At 46.9% G+C, this 18635-nt stretch overlaps 2 protein-coding genes across 3 annotated transcripts; both read right to left on the bottom strand.

The window, feature by feature from the left end:
• Window positions 1-108: 108 nt before the first annotated feature.
• SERPINF1 (serpin family F member 1) lies at window positions 109-7435 on the bottom strand. The gene is made up of 8 exons (XM_082776403.1): window positions 7181-7435; window positions 4546-4631; window positions 3941-4142; window positions 3706-3861; window positions 2703-2906; window positions 1734-1876; window positions 894-1104; window positions 109-512 (listed from the first exon to the last, which is right to left on the bottom strand). Exons 2-8 carry the CDS (start codon window positions 4621-4623, stop codon window positions 253-255), a joined length of 1254 nt encoding a protein of 417 aa, XP_082632529.1. The 5' UTR covers window positions 4624-4631; window positions 7181-7435; the 3' UTR covers window positions 109-252.
• Window positions 7436-10876: 3441 nt separating this feature from the next.
• On the bottom strand, window positions 10877-18358 carry SERPINF2 (serpin family F member 2). Of its 2 annotated transcripts, none has more exons than XM_082776401.1 (9): window positions 18242-18358; window positions 17399-17462; window positions 16658-16720; window positions 15328-15736; window positions 14892-15035; window positions 14493-14696; window positions 13514-13656; window positions 12721-12925; window positions 10877-11907 (listed from the first exon to the last, which is right to left on the bottom strand). In XM_082776401.1, the coding sequence occupies exons 2-9, from the start codon at window positions 17456-17458 to the stop codon at window positions 11582-11584; spliced, it is 1554 nt and encodes a 517-aa protein (XP_082632527.1). In that variant the 5' UTR covers window positions 17459-17462; window positions 18242-18358; the 3' UTR covers window positions 10877-11581. The 2 variants fall into 2 exon arrangements, with proteins under 2 accessions (XP_082632527.1, XP_082632528.1); XM_082776402.1 differs by lacking the exon at window positions 18242-18358 and adding an exon at window positions 17935-17971.
• Between the last annotated feature and the right edge of the window lie 277 nt (window positions 18359-18635).

The raw sequence follows: 18635 nt of genomic DNA, 5'->3' as shown, positions 1-18635 counted from the left end.
TGCATATAGGACAGAACTGCACTGGGGCTCAGTCTAGGGAAAATGGGAATGTGAAAACATGATGGAGACAGGAGAGTCCTTCAAGGAAGAGTACTGGGGTTGTGGAGATTAATAGCAAAAGCTCTTTTATTGCAGCATAAAGGCATAAAATTTGCAAGTTGTGTCTTTGTGCAGCAGAGCAGGGAGCGAGTATCCCTCCCAATACCACCCTTTCCATTTGAGCCCTACCATTGCAAATTACTGTGAATGGATCTAAACGCTCCTGGGGTCCAGGATCTTTCCAATGAAGAGGAGGGTTCCAGTGGTATCATCTCGCAGCACAAGAAGGAAAGGTCTGTCCACGTGATATTCTATGGGGAAGGTCAGACGAGCAGCATTCACCCCAGGATTTGGTGTGGATTTTTCCCCATCTTCGCTAAGCTCCAGAATTGCCTTGTGTTGCACATGAGACAGCTTAATGGGTTTGGCAGAGATCTTGGTAAAATCAGGTGATGTGAAAAGTGATTGGAGCCCTGGAGGAAAAGAAAGAAAATTCCATTAATTAAAGGCATAGATGTCAGGTGGAGGAGGGGTGCTGCTACTGCTGTGATCCAGGAGGGCATCACATAGCTGTTCAGGCAGAGTTTAATGGGGGCAACAGGGAGAAGAAGTTTAGATCTGCTTGTACTGTGCTCCTCTGCATCTCAGAAACAGTGTATGAGCTTGATGGAAAGATATGATTTAAAAAGTTGAGGAGTCCTGGACTGAGGTGGTTTAGCTGATGGCGAAATCTGTGCAGACTGAGAGCAGGGCCAAGCTAATAACCCACCAGCATCATATTTTCTGTGAGCAGGAAGCAACTTGCCTCCTGCTTTCAGACCTGGCAGTCTATAGAGGGAGTGTGATGTACGTACTTGTCTCCTTTAGAGTGCTGTCAAGTGCCTCTTCGTAGTTCAGCTTTAGTTTGGGCAAGCTTAGCACCGCGTGGACTGTCTTCAGCTCCTTGTCTACGTCGTGGACAAACTCAGAAGTGAGGCTTTCCTCAATCAGAGTCATATTCTGGGTCACCTTCGTAGGCAGGAAGAACATGGCGCTGAGTCCTTCTGTCAGTGGCAGCTGGGCAATCTGGAAGGCCAGTTACAAAGAAGAAAATACAAGTAAAACCTTTCTCCATACCCACAGGAGAAAGTTTTATCCTCCCTGTACCAGTCCCAGACCTGAACCCTTGACTGCCTGGTCAGCCTTTCCAGTTAACATTTTGTCTCCTTATCTGGTTGCTTTTATTGTACATGATGCTCCCTGACCTTCCTTGTGCCCAGGCTTTCATCAACCCTCTGCTTCCCCCTTCCAGCTAGTAGATGGCAGGAGTTCTTTTTCACTTGTTGAGCTCTGTAGTGAACTACAGTACTGCTTTGGGGGATTCCCAGCTGGGATACCTTCTTTGAGCTCTTTCTACAGTGACAGATTTGTTGAAAGAAGTAGAGATCGAAAAGCTCTGTGTTCTGCCCCTCTCACCCAACTTTAAGTAGAGCAATACAGGCTAGTAGGACATTATTTAAGCTTGGGACTGCTTGTGTCACGGCCAATGTAAAAGAAAAATATTTCAAAGATAAGCATGCTGCCTTTCAAAACAGGGATTGCAGAACTAGCCTGATGGGTGGAGCGAGGCTGTCTTCTGGAATAGGTTAACAGGTAAGTGTAGCTGAGCCTGTTCCTCAGTAGGTTTAGATCTTGTGCAATATTTGCTGTCTGACCTTGCAGTTGAGCTCTGAGTCAAAACCATATCGCAGTATGGCCTTGGGGTCTGACATCATGGACACCTTCACAGTTCTGTCCTCATCCAGATGGAAGTCCTTCAGAGTGGTCCTCTTGGTGTCAAATTTGGTTGCCCAAGTCCCTATTTTTTTCAAAGACAAAAGGGAAGATTTTCTGGAATAATAGCATATGAAACTGGGCTTGTGTCTGTGGCTGAGTAATCTTGTGCTTTATATATGCAGTATTTTTGCTTTAAAAGTTGAGACATAAAGGAGTGGTAGTAGAGATGGAAATAGACGGATAGGACCTATTGATTTACTGCCACTTTTAGGCCCCTCCTTTTCATCTCAGAATTGGCTAAATGAGAAATTAAAAAAAATAAATAAATCAAGCCAGCTCATGGGTGGAGTAACTGTTGGGAAGCTGATGTCCACTTATGCAATTACAAAACTATTTTAAAGGGTAACAATTGTGTCTGTGCACATAAAGCACTTCTCTTCCCACCTTTGTTTTGCTCCTTGTCTCTAAGCGATAATTCTCCAGGACACTGGATTCTGTAGGTGCTGGCTTGGAGCATGCTCTAGAACAGATTTCCAGCATCTCCCTCCATGCCCTCTACAGTGGTACTAAGGCTCAGTGCAGTTTTTAACCTCTGCCTTCTCTAAATGTTAATATTTTGTCTCTGCTATTGAGTTTTACTACCTTACACTTTCTCCTCTGCTCCGTTATTGCAAACAGGTCAAGATTCAGCTTCCCAGAAGCAATAATTCCTCCCTTGAGGACTACTTCTGTTTAGGTAGCATGCTTTTATTTTTTTTCTGGTTTATTAAACACGTGCTCAAACGCTCTCTTCTTATATTCATCCCTGGCAGTCTGTTTGTGCTATTGGCAGTGAGATCATTCCCTCACATCTCTTCTAACATGTACTTAATAGTCCTTCTCTGTAACAGACTATGCAGCGTTCTTACCCTTGAAGTAAGCAGCCCCAGCAAGGAGAATGCTGACATCTGTGGGCATGTCCTTCATAAACCGCAGGATCCTCCCCTTTGTCTGCTGCCGTACCCAGTTGTTGATTTCTTGAAGGTCTAATTGGGCATTGCCACTTAATGCCCTCAGACGCATTTTGTAGGACTTCTCGAGTTGGCTGTGAAAAGCAGACTTCACCCTCAGTCCTGGGGAACAAAAAGATCGATATTGCAGTTAGCTCCCTTATCAAAACAATTTCAAGGCTGCAAACTGCAATCCAAAGCCCAGCAGCAGTTCTCTCATAAAACAGATCTGTGGCTGCGTGTATCCTGAAACCTGCTTTGAAAAAGAATGAGCGGAGGAAACTGATCCAATCCCGTAGCCAACCATGTTAGGGTATGGAATAACTCTCTCTGAGAAGTAAAGATGAGAGATAACAAAAGAAGGCTTGGACACAGCTATTCCTACATCAATCAGTCTGTCTTTCTTTTTTTTTCTCCAGCTTTTTCTATATGAGCGTAGCTTACTCAGCCTATTGGATTCTGGGAACTAGCATGTTCCAAAGGATAGCTCTTAGCTTTCTCAGCAGATGTTTGCTGCATGCTGAAAGCAGATATCTCAAATATTTCTGCAATGAATTAAACAAAGAAAACTGGCTGAATGCTGTCACAAATAGGAAAATGTGATTTGTGGTTCTTGGTAGTTAGCAGCATCTGCCAGGAAACCTAGAGTGAAGGCAAAATCCTCACAGCAAGTTTCTTCTAGGTCTTGTGCATGCTAGTTGCTCTCTCACCACTACCTTTTGGTGCATGTCTGGTCTTTTCACTTACTTATACATACACAAACATTCCAGGCTTTATCTGGAGCAGGAATGTGTTCCACACTGTTGTGGCTTCTCGGTATGTGAGAACCAAGGCTGTTATTGTGGTGCTATCTGTTCAGTGTTTTCTACCTGCTGCTAGTTTATATAGGTAAATTTTGATAGAGGCAAAGAAGGACTTGTACTTTTCTCCAAGATGATACGGGAGGCACTTTTCAGGCTCTTCTCTGGTCCAGTCACACTGGCCAGGAGGTCCTTGTAGGTGTTGTGGACCTCAGCTTTGTTAAGTAGATCGTAGAAGAGAGCACGAGAAATCACATCTTCTGTTCGTTCTCCAGCCCCTGCCAACAACAAGGACAACAGCATGAAGGAAGGCCCGGCAAGTCAAACAGCACATGAAAAAAGGGGGCAGGAACTCACCGAGTGAGAGACCAGAGAGTGCCGTAGCCAGGCTGAACGGAGACAGTAGCACATTGGCAGTGGCTGTCCGGCTAGATTGCTGACGGTACAGGTCATAGCCAAAGTTGGAGACTGCAGCTGCCAGCTTGTTTACAGGGCTTTTATAGAATGGATCTTCCTCCTCGACCTCGCCAGCATTAGCTCCATCGGTGGTGGCAGAGTTCTAGCAAGCACAGGGAGCACTTTGTTTAGACTTGCACTTTACAAGGGCAGGTGTAATCGTAAGCATTTCAAAGGCAGGCAGTCTGCAGACACTCTCCTGTGATCTGCAGAAGCATTGGCTTAATCTTCCTGATAGCGTGTAGGAATAGTGATTTCACTTTAATGTGTCCCAATAAAGCTGAAGGCAGTGCTCAGGTTGGAATCCCCTGGATCTGCCTCGCATCAGGAGATGACTGCAACTGCTTTGGTTTTATCTACGTAAAGCAGGAGTTAGTCTCATTATGTTGCTAAATAAAAGCCTAGTAACTTAGGAGGGTAGCATTTAATCCTTTTGTAAGACTTTCTAAAATTAAATTACCTGCTCCAAGTATGGCTCTCACTCTCTGCTGTTGTCTTCTACTTACCTGCCCAGTAGCCGAGTTCTGGGATCTGCTTGGGACAGTTAACAGACCCAGGAAAAGGAGAACCACTGGAATCTGCATGCCTGAACCTACAGAGTAAGAACATGATGGTTTGAGCAACTGAGAAAAATACATCTCTGCTGCTGCTGGTTGCTGTACCTGGTTGTGACAGGCACTGCAGTGACATGCTGCTGCTTGTTCTTCTTGATTGTGAAGCACACACCTGATTTTAGCTGGGTTTTCTTCTTCTCTAGCTTGCTCTAAGTATTCAGCCAGCCTGGCTCCAGTGACTTCAAAATTGGGCAAACACACATGCCTGGGTGTGTCTGAACACAAAAGCAGATGTGTGTGGCCCAAACCACACTGGTGCTGGCAGCTACTGAGTGCCATGGTCTTCCGAGTTTTAGACTAAAAATTCAATACATCAGCGTTTATAAAAGGTAGCAAATTCACGTTGTTGAATGGGGCAGAAGAGAATTGTCTGTCTGCTGCTCTGGTAAACAAGTTTTCTGCCTCAGGCACTAATTTACCATGTTTCTTGTGTCTGCATGTACTTGGAAGGCTATACTGAATCCTTTCCTTCTTATTTGCAGTTTGATAACAGACCAATAGAAGATCTTTCTTAGAAGACAGAGAGGAAAAGGGCTGGGAGTAAACACCTAATGCTGGGCCAGATCTAGAGACAGAGCTTGGCTTATTCCATATTTTTAATAGAGGTGGGAGAAAAGTACCAAACTTTCCAAAGCCGATAAGCTTCCTTCTGTGGAACCCGAGTTTAATCACTCCAGCTTTGGCATATGTGGCCCTTCCAGACAGATCTGTCTGGTCCAGATCTGTCTGGTCCAAAGGGCAGTGTGTAACCCAGGCTTTCACTGCGGGTAAACCAGAGCTACTGCAGAAGTGTCATGCCCCTGAGTACAGACGCCACTGTGGCTGGTCTGAGGCAATGTTTATATAGATTCCCAGAAATTAAAGGAAGAGGGTTGTATTTAACTAACCCCTGTGATCCAAGCATCCAGCGAAGTAAGAGAAATAACATGTGTTTCGGATTAAGTGCAGCTCTAAAGGAAACATGCCTGCTGGTAGAAATACAACTTAAAGCCACGTGGCTACAATAGCCAGAGTTCAGGACCCAGTCTGCTCTGGCAGAGGTTTTCCTTCAGTGAAAGACAGCTCACCGTTTCCCTTTCCTCCCCAAACCCTTTTCTTCTAGAGGTACTTCTGTCTTGGAGAGAATGGTGTCACGGTGGAGGTTTGAAGTCCTCATGTATGTTTAGGCAGCATAACATAAAAGTGGTACCTCTTTTCCCTGTGCACTCGCATCCTGTGACCTCCTGCTATCCCAGTTGCTGAGTAGATGAGATATTCTGGGGCAGGAAATGCTCATCAAGAGGACTTACTGCACTGCAACAAACCACGTTTGGTGGTATGACAGTGGATATGATGCTGGGATGGCTTGTAGCACTGCAGAGCTTTAAAATGAATAGGCACCATGCTGAAAAAGATGACAAGCCCTGCGTGCATCTAAGCAAAGCTAGGACATGGCTAGGGCTTTATGAGGACGCCTGCACCAAGCAAGCAGTGTTCACGCATGCTGAGCAGAAGAGATTTGGCCCAGTCTACTTTGGAGATGGTTTTCCATGGAGCGTAACCTTTTCTCTGAAAAAAAAAAAGAGGTTCTGCACAATCCCTGCTTCCAACTATACTGAGCTCCTGGGAGTATAGGAGCGGAGATTGGTTTTGCAGATTTATATTGTTTTTGCCAGTACTGTCACCAGCTTCATATTTCTCGAACTTTGCCAAAAAGCAATTTCCATTTTAGAAAGACAAAGCCTTTTGCATTTGAATTGGCCTGAACATCTGGATTCTATTTGCGTGGCCTTTAGTCCGCAGCCAAAAATGCAGAGAGGGAAGAACTTGGTTGGAGAAAAGGTGTTGGATGTTTTCAGGCATGCTATTAAAATCTGTAGCTGCCTTTTAAAAAGAAGAGAAGGAGCAACAGCATGCAGCGTGTGATGTTACAGTCAGGAAGATGCAGGAAGAAACTTGAGAAATGAGCAGAGGAGGAACTCTGTGCCTTGGAGCTGTCTGTTTGTGAAGGCCTGCAGGTGCAAAGTGAAACGTTTTGCTTTCCATCTATAGTGGTACAAGTCTCAGATCATTTATGAATGCTTATGATTTTAGGGCTCCTACGAAACAGCACCCACGAGCTCAGACCTCTCTGTGATTGCTCCATCCCACAGCACCACTTCTGAGGCATCCTGCGACCACCAGCCCTCGAGGAGTTGCCTATCGCCAAAATAGCTACCTTTGCAAAGAAAAAGCCTCTTCCCAGCTGCAGCACAGGTACCAGAAGGGCAGAAAAGGGGAAAAAATTCCCCAGTCACCAAGCACACATCAACCCCGGTGGCAAAGAGGTGCCCTGGGATGCTGCTGGCTGCCAACCCTCGCTGCCATCGCTCACCTACCTGGCGGGCGTCGCTGCGCCTTTTCACACCTGCAGCAGCACCGTTTATTTTCCATTCCCCAGCTCCCCAAGAGCTCCCCAGCATCACCCCTGCACCCTTCACACCCCTGGCACTCCCTGGCCGCTGGCAGCCGACACTGGGCAGCGCCAGCAGCCCGAGCTGCCCCTTACCTCGGGCTCCTCTCGGCCGCCGCTGCAGCAGCTTCCCAGCGGGTGCGAGCCGGGGCCAATGTGAGCTCAACGCAGCCACATCTGCTTTTTGCTGCCTCCCCAGCCCAGCCTTCGGCTGGCTTCAGGTTACAGCTTCCCAGGGCGCTCTTAAAGTGCTCTGCTCCCATTTTCTCTTGCTGTGATCCTCTGGCTGGGCTGTGCGCGCTTGTGAACCCTCGCCTCCAAAGCAAATGTGCGTTCCGTGATAAGGGCAGTCCAGCGGTTAAAACAGGACCCAGCCAAATGTTCAGCCTTGTTCTTCCCCGCCGCGTTTGAGCAAGCCTTTTATCCCCTCAGTTCTGCCCCATGTCACATGAGAGACTTTCTCCCATCTCAGAGGTACCGTTACTGCAGCGGTGTTTGAAGATTTAATGGAGAGGCTGCTAAAGTGGAAGCAGGATCCAGTTTAAAGCAGTTAAGGGGAAGATATTCAGAAGTGGTTCTATCCATTGATAGTTACTAGTTAACAAGTTATTAACATAAGTGGCTGGAAGGTTTTTTTGGCCAAAAAAAAGGAAAAAAGAATGAAGAGAATGTTGTTGGACCTTATAGAACAATAAGTGGTCTGGAGAAGGGAAGGGGCAGAGGGTAATTGTTATTTTTCATAGTAGAAGAGTCATGGGGAACACTCATCAGTATCCACATATCTGCCTATTTAAAACACCAGTGCGTTTTCCAGAAGTATTAAGTTGTAAAACTTACAGTAACTAGATATTGCAGAAGATGGAAGACATGGATTTAAAAAAAATAAATAGTGGAAGACAGGTCCACTGAATGCTGACGGCGGTCAGATGTAATATCGAACTGAGCAGCTGAGAGATGCAATGAGAGAGCAGTTGTTTTTCTCTGTCCCTACTTACGCGTTCTTAGTGGTTTTCTGATTTTTTTCCCCCCGTCATTTGTTACTGGGAGAGACAGAATACTGGGCTGAACTGACACGTAGCTGGCCCGAGCCACTCCAGCTGTTTGTCTACTTGGAAATGCTGGAAGTAAACTGTGGCCAATAATATCAGTGCCCACAGTTTAGGTTTTTACTGAGACATCTTTTGGGGCTGCCAGCCTTGCTGCAAAAAGGTAATGAGGAATTACTCATGCCTGCTTGCACTGGACTTATACAATCCCTCAGATAATAGGAAAGGACAGTTTTGGAGAAGCATTGGCAGCTGTTTCTGCTTGCAGAAAAAGCAAATCAGGGAGCATTGCTTTGTGATTAGTCGGTGCTTCAAAGGTAACCCTATAACATGAAGAGCAACAGCTCTGCTCTCAGCTGTTTCTCAGCTTGTTCTGTGAGAAGTCATCTGCAGGAAGATTTTTGTACTTAATAGTCTTCCACCATCCCCTCAAAAATGAGGGTGTTAGCTGGGGAGATCTGATGGTTTTTGTCTCACTTGGTAACTTTTTTTGTACAAATATGATATTAAAATGCCCTTTATGGAAGGACTCCTAGAGAAGTTTTTTATATCTTATCTGTATTGTCAAATGAAAGCTCATCTGTTTAAATAAAGGCTTGGGTTTAAACCGTTTAAATTGGAGTGGCAGTTGTACAGAATGTTATTATAGGCTAAATCAAGCTTTATTCCTGCAGGTAGAGCATATCCCTGAAATGGTGTATAATACTCATCCGAACAGATGCAAGGGATTAAATCAGTTCTGTGAAATCAATGGAAATATTTTCCTGTTGATTTGTTTGGAGTTCAAGACAGTATGTTCTCCGAGCAGTGCTGTGGAAGTAAATTCTGATGACGTTCACATGAATTTGCTTTAGTAAGGGGAAAAAAAAATACATCTCGTATTAAAGTTATTCAGACTTATTTGATATTCTCAGCCAGCGGTGCGGATGAGTTATAGAGCAGACGCCCAGTGCTAGTCGTGTCTCTTCAGAACAGAGCTCAGTCAAAATGAAAGCTTAGCAAAGCGAAGTGGAAGTTCCTGAGCGGAGACATTAATATTACTTTGCATTTTACAAGCTGCCTCTTTTGCAGAGTCAGTGGAGTGAAAAGAATCTTAAGGTAGGTGTAACTGCTCATTTGTTCGGCAAAGCACAGCCATGGAGTGCTGCTGTACTGACAAATAAGGTGAAATTAAGAGTTTGACAAGAATACCTTGGAGGAGGAGGGATGGCAGAAAGAAGGAAAATAGGGAATAAGAACTAATGCTGTTCAGGAATCTGAGAACAAGGGGAAAAAACTTTATAGACGAGGGGGAAGTGGAGGGCAGAGGCATGAAAAGGAAGACTTGTGCTTCAAATTTTGCACAGGTTGCAGTGCAACAGAGTGGAATTTAGGGAGGTTAGTGCTGAGGTTGTGTTATCCAAAGCAAGACTTACCTGAGGAATGGGATGGTATTTCTGAACGTTAGGAATGAATCCGTATAAGTAAGTGAGCTAAAATGTTCCTGTGGGCTAGAGCTATGCCCATATAGTAGGGATGGATTCTTGTGGGTTTACTTGTTAGAATTATACGGCCCCATAATTACACCCTCTTTTTGAAGGGTGCGTGTCACTGCATTGGTTACAGGGGTAGGCATTATCTTTAGCCATTTTTCCCCTTTTAGACGACTAGAAATGTGTAATTGCAGGTTTGAGCCAGTACTTTTTATTCCCCAAAGTCTCCCGCGTCCCTGAAATTCATGGTTAGTGAGTCAGTCCTTCTCTTATTCCAGCAGATGGTGCAGACTATTCAGGGACGGAGGCTCCCAGAAGCATTCTGCGCCTTCCTTTGAGGGAAGGCAGACTTCCCGAGTTAGGAAAACACTGCCAGAAGGATGGCCCTCATGCTCTGTAACTGCTATTTCACAAAAACAGAGCACCATACTTTCTACCCAGAAGCTGAGGGAGTTCAGAAGCGGAATCTGCTACGGCCAGCCGTGGTTTTATACAGAAATAGCTGCAGCATGGCAGGCAACGGTGAGTTAGTCTGACCTTTTTACGTAGCAGGGGATGGATTGCTGGGGTGGAGGGTTCCCAAGGATCCTTAATGATAGCGGTGCACATCTGGAGTAAGCTACATCTGAACAAGGAGCTAGGGAGTTGTGCCCATCTCAGACACTAGTGAAGCTGTGACAAGACATTGCCTTTTGCAACAGCAGGGTGAAAGCGCTGACATTCAGCTACAAGCATCACAGTCTGCCCCTTCTTTCCCTGGAAACCTTTGCAGACATTCATAGGATTGTGCTGTGGAGCCACAAGTATTCCAGCAGACCACCAATTCCCAGACAGATGCCGAATTGACATCTTCGAATCTCTTGGCAGCTGTCATCAGGGGTCAGGTTTTGCTCCAGGGAAAGGTTAAGGCCTGCCATATCTCTGCTTATCAGTGCACTGCTCTTCACAGGCAAAATACCCTCCTGATCCCAGCGCTGCTCAGCTCATGCTCTGTTCAAGGAATTCTGCTCTTTTCACAAAGGCAGCGCTGAACAAGTGAGTCAAACGCTTTTTGCAAACTAACTCTGCAAGTGAGGTGCCCAAAGCTTATTGGACTCCCCATTAGCATCTGTGACAAGGTATAGCAAGCAGCAGGTCCTTTGCAAATCCCCTCCTATCTTTGTGTCTTTAATGCCCAAAGTTTTTTTTTTTTTTTTCTCCTAATCTTTGTAGTTATTCAAGTTGGTTGCCTACTTCCATTCTCAGTTTGGTCTTTCAATGTAACACCTTAAGCAAACATCTTCTGCTTTACTCTTTATTATTCTGCCAACATAAAAATTACTAAAAAAAAAATGCTTTATAAAATAAGCCATGAAAAATCTAGCATTATTCAAGAACCCAGAATTTCTCAGGAGAAGGACTGGAGGTAAGGATCCAAAGGGGTTTCCCTCGCTGTAGACCCCAACAGCCAAGGAGCGGGGAAAAGGCAATGTCTGAAAGGGCTCTGCCTCATCCCGGTGCAGACAACTGGGTGCTACTCCAGTTGATTTAGAGGTCATTTTCTAGGTGGGCACAGATAGTTTTTAGAGGAACACTTTGAGGAATGCATGTTCACAGGAACTGCGGAAGGAAGAGCCATATTAATATCCCTGGCTGCTGTCCAAGCTGCCAGATGCTAATGATAATTCCGGGCTATGGGGGACTCTAATAAGAGCTTAATAAGGACTCTAATAAGAGTCTGGGGACAAGGAAGCCTCCCTTCCAGGCCTGAGAGGCAGAGCAAGCTTTTCAGGGTCAACAGAGGGGAACCTCAGCCAGAAAAAGCTTCTCAGGGCTGGAATGGGATATCCCAGGGCCGGTCTCAAGGGATCTGTAAAGGAAAACAAGCAAGGAATTGCCTTCTGTGGCCTCGAAGGGAGGTCTCCAGTGACAGGAGGCCCCTCTTAGCAGGTCCAGAGGGCCAGGTGGCAGTCCCAGGTTGCTTAGGCTCTGCTCCTCTCTTATTTGGGCATGGGGTACTCCTTGTCATCTTTTGCAGCAGGTGAGCGCCGTGGCTCTTTTAGCTGGGGAGCAGCGTTGGGGTTAGGGTTCTGGACACTGCCTATAAAAAGCGGGATGCCCATTTCTTCTTCAAAGATGATGAAGAGAAAGGGCCGGTCCAGGTTGAAGGCTGAGAGCGAGCGTGATATCACAACGCTGGTAGCAGCAGATCCTTCCACCCCGTCTTCTTTGAGCTCCAGGCTGGACTGATGTTGGATACTGGATACAAAAAGAGACTCATCTGAGATCTTCTGGAGGTTTGGGTTTGTGAACAGCTCCTGGAGGCCTACGGAGAAATTAAACTTAAATTAGCCTTTCCCATTTGGTGCCACCAACTGCAATTTTCCTCAAAAATTGAATTCTAAAAGCAGTTCCCTGATTCCTTGTTACGCACATTGTCCAGCATTGAGGGCTGGAGAACTGGCAGGCAAACACAATAAAAGCTGCAGTCCAACCAGGTTCTCCATTCCCTCACAGTACGAAGAGCTGAGGGTGCCAAAACCAGAGCAGTTTTTACATGCTTGTCCACCTCTTTTAGAGCAGTGGTGTCAGAACTTAAGGCCTTCCTTAAAAAGCAACAGCAAGTCTGAAGTCTCTTTCCTGTTAAGCTGGAAACAGTTTTACAGAGGAGATTTTTTTTAAGCAATTTACAAAAAAGTAAACTTAATTTATTCTCCTCTAGAGATTCAGTGGATAGTGTTTAATTTCAATAAGCTCTCAATTCCAGGTTTTGTGATCTGCATTCTCTCGTCAATTTATAAGTCCTGCACCATTTTAAATGACAAAGAAAGTTGCACACAGCGGGAAGCTGGTCTTGGCTACAAATAGGGGAATAGGAAGAGCTCATAAAGGTTTTGAGGAAGTGAGAAAGCTGCCTTCCCTATAGCATCATCTCATTAGAGCAAAACAGTTGGTGCTAAGCAAGCAGAGAGTAAGGAAGAGGAGAGGAATAAGAAACGAAGGGATTTGGATGTTATCTGGAGCAAAGCTGTGAGGCACAGCTTTCGAAACAAGGCTGGTAGTTTTTAGTGCTAGTGAACAGATGCCATACAGATTGATCAGATTCGCTTATTCTGCCCAAATCCTGTTAGAGCCTTACCCATTTGACTGAGAACGTTGTTGAGTTCCAGCTGGTAATCCAATTTCATTTTGGGTATCTTCACCGTGGTGGGCACCTCTTCGGGGAAAAGCCTGCATAGCTGTATGTAAGGGAAGCTCTCCAGCACGTGAGTGGCGTTCCAGCTGTACTGGTTTGGTACAATGACCACAAAACTCACGTTACCCTTAAAGGGAAACTTGGCCACCTGGAAAGAAAACCAACCAGAAGAATTTATAGAAGGAAAGTCGAGAAAAACATATTTTTAGTGTATTCTTTTTCTGATTTGTCTACACAGCCACTATAGCTGTAGGACAAAAACAACCTGTTGGGAAGGTGCCTGAATTCTTTTGGGGAGAAAGCTTGTTGGAATAATGGCATCAGATTTTAGTATTTAGCCACTGAATGGTGAAGATTAAACATGGCAGGGTGGAGGCTTACATGTATAAACATTGTACCCAGACTTGCAGTAGCTGGTTCCTGAAGGATTCCAACAGTGCAGTGTTTAGGGGAACTCCTTTCCACATTTTCTCATTCATTTTAACTTAGAGCTTTAAAGTTATATTAATTTATATTCATTTTCACTTACTAGGAATAGCTGTGTTTTTTTCCAAGAGACTGAGAGCAAAAGTTCAACATTCTTGCTTGAAGCAAGGACAAAGGATGCTTATTAAAACTGTGTGTGCTATTCTTGTTAAAAAGCATTTGTATTTTGAAGAGAACATTTGCAGTCAGTGAAATAAAATAGTACGAAGAAATTCCAATCAAAACCTTCAGTACTTTTAGGGATCCCTACCTGAACGTCGTGGGACTCCAGTGAAAACCAGCTCAGGGAGTACCTCTGGGCTTTCATCATCTCAACTGAGACCACAAAATCATCATCGAGGTGGAATACATCTGGTGAAGTGAAGGCAGCATCAAACTTATTCCTCCAAAACCCTATCAAAATAAAAGTTGGGAATTCAGTGAGGTTACTTTTGGGTAGGAAAACACAAACTGCCTCGCTGACGCTCCTATCGCGAGTTCTCAGACAAGGCAGATAGAGACCAGGCTAGTAGAAATGCAGTGAAATCGGTACAAAGGCTGGAGGAACCCTGACAACAGGAAGCCCTTATCTTCCAGAGAGGGACTAAGGGATAACAAAAGGACCTGGGATTAATCCTCATGCCTCAGCGTGGGAGATTACCGAAGGCTATGAAGATAAAGCCATGTATGCTTGTGAAATGCTTTGAAAAAATGAAAAGCGTTGTGTACAGTGAAACGGGTGCTCCAAAACCAAGCTAAAAATATTTGCAGATTTACCCTGGAAGCATTTGGTCTTTGATGCACAGCTCTCGGGGAGTTAAAAGAGGAAGACGTGCCTGACCACCGCGCTGTAGTCAGAAATAAAGCCACAGAAGCTGCCTGCAAGCTGTATGGTTGGTGTGCAGTGGGCTGCGTGTGACCTGCTTTGGTTAAGATGAGCAGTGATGTGCTGCTGTCTGGGATCCTGAACCAGGATGCAAAAATACCACAGGTTCCACCTGCTGTATCCTGCCTCTACAGTCAAGCAACGTTTTTAGCACATGTGAAAGAGTTGGGAATCATTACTGTAAAGAAATCAAAGCAAGAGGAACAGCAGATGCACAAGAAAAGAACAAGCAGATTGACTAGCAGGAAGCAATAAAAAGAGATGCCATTCAGCTACAGCGTTGGCAGAAAACTAGATTTCTAACTAGATTTCTAACTATTCCTCGAGATGATCAGGCTTGAAAAGTAAGACCTGTGGAGCTCACCATGGAAATGGATTGCATTGAGCAAGAGCATCACCGTGTTTCCAGGGAGCTGCTGCAGGAAGGTGGGTATTTGCCCGTTAGTTGCCTCCTTTACCCACTGGTTTATGGCCTCGAGGTCATCCTCACTGCTCCCAGAAAGGCTGACAGGCTTTGCCCCATAGAATTTCTCTGAATCCTCCAGGAACTTCTCTTTCACCTCCAATCCTAGCAGAGAGGAAGAATTCCATAGGAAGTCACCATGCCTTGAAAAAACGTGCTCGGTAGGCATGACGCTCCCCAGGGGAAGCACTTAGGGAGACAGAAACACGTCCCCAGTACAGCAGCACGCTTCCATCTCTCTCTCTGTCACTCTGGGAGTTTTATCCCACCTCCCTAGGGAGCACCTGAGCCAGCTCTCACCTTTCTGCAGGTACACCCGCGACGCAAGGCTGAGCGTGGCTTCTGCCAGCCTTCGGCGAAGGGCGCTCAGCAGGTGTTGGAGACAGGGCACGGATTCCAGGTGCATCACCTCCAGCAGGTGCTTCTCAGTCTGGTTTGCTGCTCCTAAAGCAAAGGCAAATTCCTATTAGTTCATGCCCATGTAGTGGAAAAGAGGGATATTACTCTCGCTGCCTCCTTTTAGAAAAATAGGGTGCCTTACAAAAGATGCTGGAGAAATGGGAAAGGAGGAGACTCAACACAGGCCACAGAGAGCAGCTTTAATTGTAATAGTCCCTAATTAAAGCTGCAGGAGTGGGTTTAAGTGGAAAGTGCAGCGTTTTGCACACTGGCTCCTGGTGCCTTCAGGAGGGGGTGCATGGAAAGGAGAAGACTGGTTTTGTAGCAAGGAATTTACCCAGTGCCAGGTGGGACAAGGCGAGGGCAATGCTGAGGGGAGACAGGATCACGTTGCTTCTGTCGTTCTCCTGCTGGACCTCTCTCAGGAGATCGATGCTGAATTTCATCAGCCCGCTTGCTAGCCTCTGGCTCTTCTTCCAGGTTATGTCACAGCTTTGGTTGTCTTCATCCTCTCCATCCTCTTCAGAAGAGAGGACTTCCCCAGCCAGTTCCTCTCCGTGACAGTTCCCAGCCCCAGCTCTGGCCGTATCTTCAGGGCTCTCATCATTCTTGATTCCTTCTGGGGTGCTGGGGAAAGGTGGCGTGGGTCTGTAGGTCTCCTCCCAGGTGTCTGACAGCTTCGCATCTGGCAGGGCTGGGCCAGCTCCCGGCAGAGCAGACGCTACCTCTCCATCTCCTTTCAGGTCCTGGGGAGAAACGAGAAGGGTAGAGCAGTGGGAGAGCAGGAGTACTGCCTCCCTGGTGGGTTTGGGCTGAGAAAAACTCTGATTTCTCTGCTCTCGTGGTGGCCTTGCTCCGATTTATGGTTTAACCTTGAGGTTAACAGCACCTCCGTAAGATTGGAAGCCAGAATGTTTTTATGCCAGGAAAATGGCCTCGAGTCGGGGGCTTGCAGCGGTTCCCCCTCTGCCTGGTAAATGACCTGCTGCAGGGCCAGGAGCCGCCAGCTGCTCAGCACCTGCCCCGTGCCTTCGCTGTTCATGGATCCATCCTCCTCAACCTTGATTTCACCTCCTCCCATCACATATTTTGGGACTGCGGATCTGCCTTGTGCATCGGTCAGCACCCTCTGCTGCTGTCACAGCCTTGATCCGTTCTGGCTCAGATCCTCCTCCAGGCATCTGTCTCCTCTTGACTCGTCTGTTTTATTCCATTGCTTTTCTTTCCAAAATCCTCATTTTCCACTTGTCTAAGCTTTAGCCTATAGCACTGCTGCTATTGTCCTTATATTTGCAGGGCCTTAAACATGTGCTTTTGCCTCAGATCTCCCTGTTCTCACCAGCATTTGGACGACATTCCCCTGCTGCTCAGCCACAAGCCTCTCTCCTTCTCACCCTCACATCTAGTTGTTTTCTTCACCCTCCCTTGGCAGTCAGAAGAGAAACAATTCACCTGCCAGTCCTTGCACAATCAGCTACTGACATTTACTCCCTGCTGCCCAGCTACCTGGGCTGGAGCATCCAACACAACGGCGGCAGCAGCAGGTGAGACAGGGAGGGAAATCAGCACGAAATGGACTTCTTGCACTGCCTGGACTCACCCTGGAAAACTGCTGCAAGCACACGGTGTAAGAGCAAGCCCCTGGGATGGGACCAGTGGCTGCTTACCTTCAGGTTCACAATCTTGTCTAAGGACAGGCGCTGTTGCTCACTGGCCTGAGCCAAAGGGAGCTGGAAAGAAAAACAGCAAAGTCAGGTCCCAGACAAATTTCCTCTGAATTTCCAGTCGGTCTTCTCCGCCCCTACTCCTAGCACTTCCCCGTGGGGTCAGGTTAGAAGCCAGCAGTGTGGCTGTGGTAGTCCTGAGGTGCTCGTGTGGCTGTAGCAGGGGCTTTAGGATGCAGAAATGGGGACAGTGGGGGCCGCAGAGGGAACGTGGACATGAGCAGGAGCTGGGAGAGGCTGCAAATGCTGCTGGGTTTGTTTAGAGAGGGACTGGGTAAGAAGGGTATGAAATAATCTATTCTTTAGTCGGTTTTGCAATCTCAGATCTGAAAGGGATCCAGATTTAAAACAGAGGGGGAAAAAAAAAGTTATAAAACAATGTCCTATTAACCCCTGAATGTCATGGTCACTAAATACAACTGAAGCCAAGTTTCTAAAGATTTTCTACAGAAATCCCCTTGAGTAATGGGAACATCCACCAACATTTTAGATAGGGAAAGGCAGATCAGAAACCTTCCTGCACTGGGGCACAAGCTAATGCCGTAGCAGGGGAGCAATGTCCTCCACAGCTCACACAGAAACATCAGGCAGTATTTGCCACAGAGGCTGGAGCCCAACCTCGCTGCCTTTGCCCTTTTGGCTGGCCAGGAGAGGCCCCAAAACCACGGGAGGGGAGCGACTTACCCGTAGCTGAGTGTGCAGAGCAGATAGGCAGAGCAGCAGCAGCCCCCAGAGCAACACCATATTTCTGGAACAGAAGGACCAGCTGAGAGAGGAGTTATTTCCAGCTGCCTGGCAGCAGCAAGCTGAGCTTATTCAGGTCTACAGGGAGAAAATTATCAACCTGGCCAAACAGGTTGGCGCAGGAGCTTGCAGAAAGCAGTAGGGAGATGAACAATGCTGCAAAGAAACAACACAGGACTCCTGGCTCCAACGCCAAGGCAGAGAAATCAGAGAGGAGCAGGGGACCGGTGGCGGAGCAGGGCTGTGACCACAGCCAGGCTCTTGCACGACACTTTCCTGCTTGGAAACTGCATTTCTGACCCCAACACCCTCGTTCATCTGGATTGCAAATGGTGTTTCCCTAATCAGCCCTACACACATTGTGCCTCTGGAAGAAGACAAGAAGCCTCTGCTCCTTCCCTGTGCACGGCACCGAGGTGTGGGCACGGCGTCCTTTTGTCAGCTGTGCCCCAGCTCTTCGGATAAGGGATACCAACCTGCCTCTGTGGGGCCACGGGCACTCAGCAAGTGCTGCCTGGGAGGGAATTTGCAGGTAGGAAGCACGATAGCAGCGCAATTTATCAGCAACTTGTCCGGGAATAGAGAGTCCTCCCCTTCCCAGCACTTGCCTTCCCCCTTTGCCGGCAAACCCGGCCTCTCCCACCCCTGAGCTTCAGTTCCAGTACAGGACAGGGGGAGCTGTCCTTTAACTCCCTGCCAGTTTACGCCCTTCCCCAGGAAAGCACTATTGCTCCTTGGAAATGCCCCCGTTTCTCATCAAATCCTCCTCTGCCTGCCCCTTACCTGTTGTTGGTGTCCACGTTGGAGCTGGCACCTGCTTTCGCCCGGCCGATGGCTCTGCGTGGGGCACAGCCTCTTGCCCAGCCCTCCGACCCACCGAGAGCGACCTTCAGCACCACCCCCCTGTTTGGGAATTTGGCAAGCAAATATTGACTTACAGCATCCGGTTAAACATTTGTTTGGGGCAGAAGAGTGAGTCTGGGGTGTATCTGGAGATGGGGAGACACTTTGTGCTGCTGCACCTTCAAAACAGCGTTAACCTTGAGTTTACCAGCTCTGAAACTTTATTTCTGCCGGTGGGAGAAGTCAGCCGTCCAGGCAGTGGCTCTGCTTTCCATGCACTCCCTGTGCTGGGAATGCACCCTTTTATTCATAACTCCAGTGACAACATAGGGCT

Source organism: Aythya marila, assembly GCF_965140915.1.
Source record: "Aythya marila genome assembly, chromosome: 20".
Lineage (NCBI taxonomy): Eukaryota > Metazoa > Chordata > Aves > Anseriformes > Anatidae > Aythya > Aythya marila.
Note: the sequence above shows the minus strand (reverse complement) of the source record. Positions and strands in the feature narration are given on the sequence as shown.

Coding starts and splice junctions, on each gene's coding strand:
- SERPINF1 (XM_082776403.1), bottom strand. CDS start 4,623: ATGCAGATTCCAGTGGTTCTCCTTTTCCTGGGTCTGTTAACTGTCCCA. Junction 1,877..2,702: donor TGGGGCTGCTTACTTCAAGG/GTAAGAACGCTG, acceptor TGAAAAAAATAG/GGACTTGGGCAACCAAATTT. Junction 1,105..1,733: donor ACTCAGAGCTCAACTGCAAG/GTCAGACAGCAA, acceptor CTGGCCTTCCAG/ATTGCCCAGCTGCCACTGAC.
- SERPINF2 (XM_082776401.1), bottom strand. CDS start 17,458: ATGGTGTTGCTCTGGGGGCTGCTGCTGCTCTGCCTATCTGCTCTGCAC. Junction 15,737..16,657: donor ACAAGATTGTGAACCTGAAG/GTAAGCAGCCAC, acceptor GTTTCTCCCCAG/GACCTGAAAGGAGATGGAGA. Junction 11,908..12,720: donor CAACGTTCTCAGTCAAATGG/GTAAGGCTCTAA, acceptor ATTTCTCCGTAG/GCCTCCAGGAGCTGTTCACA.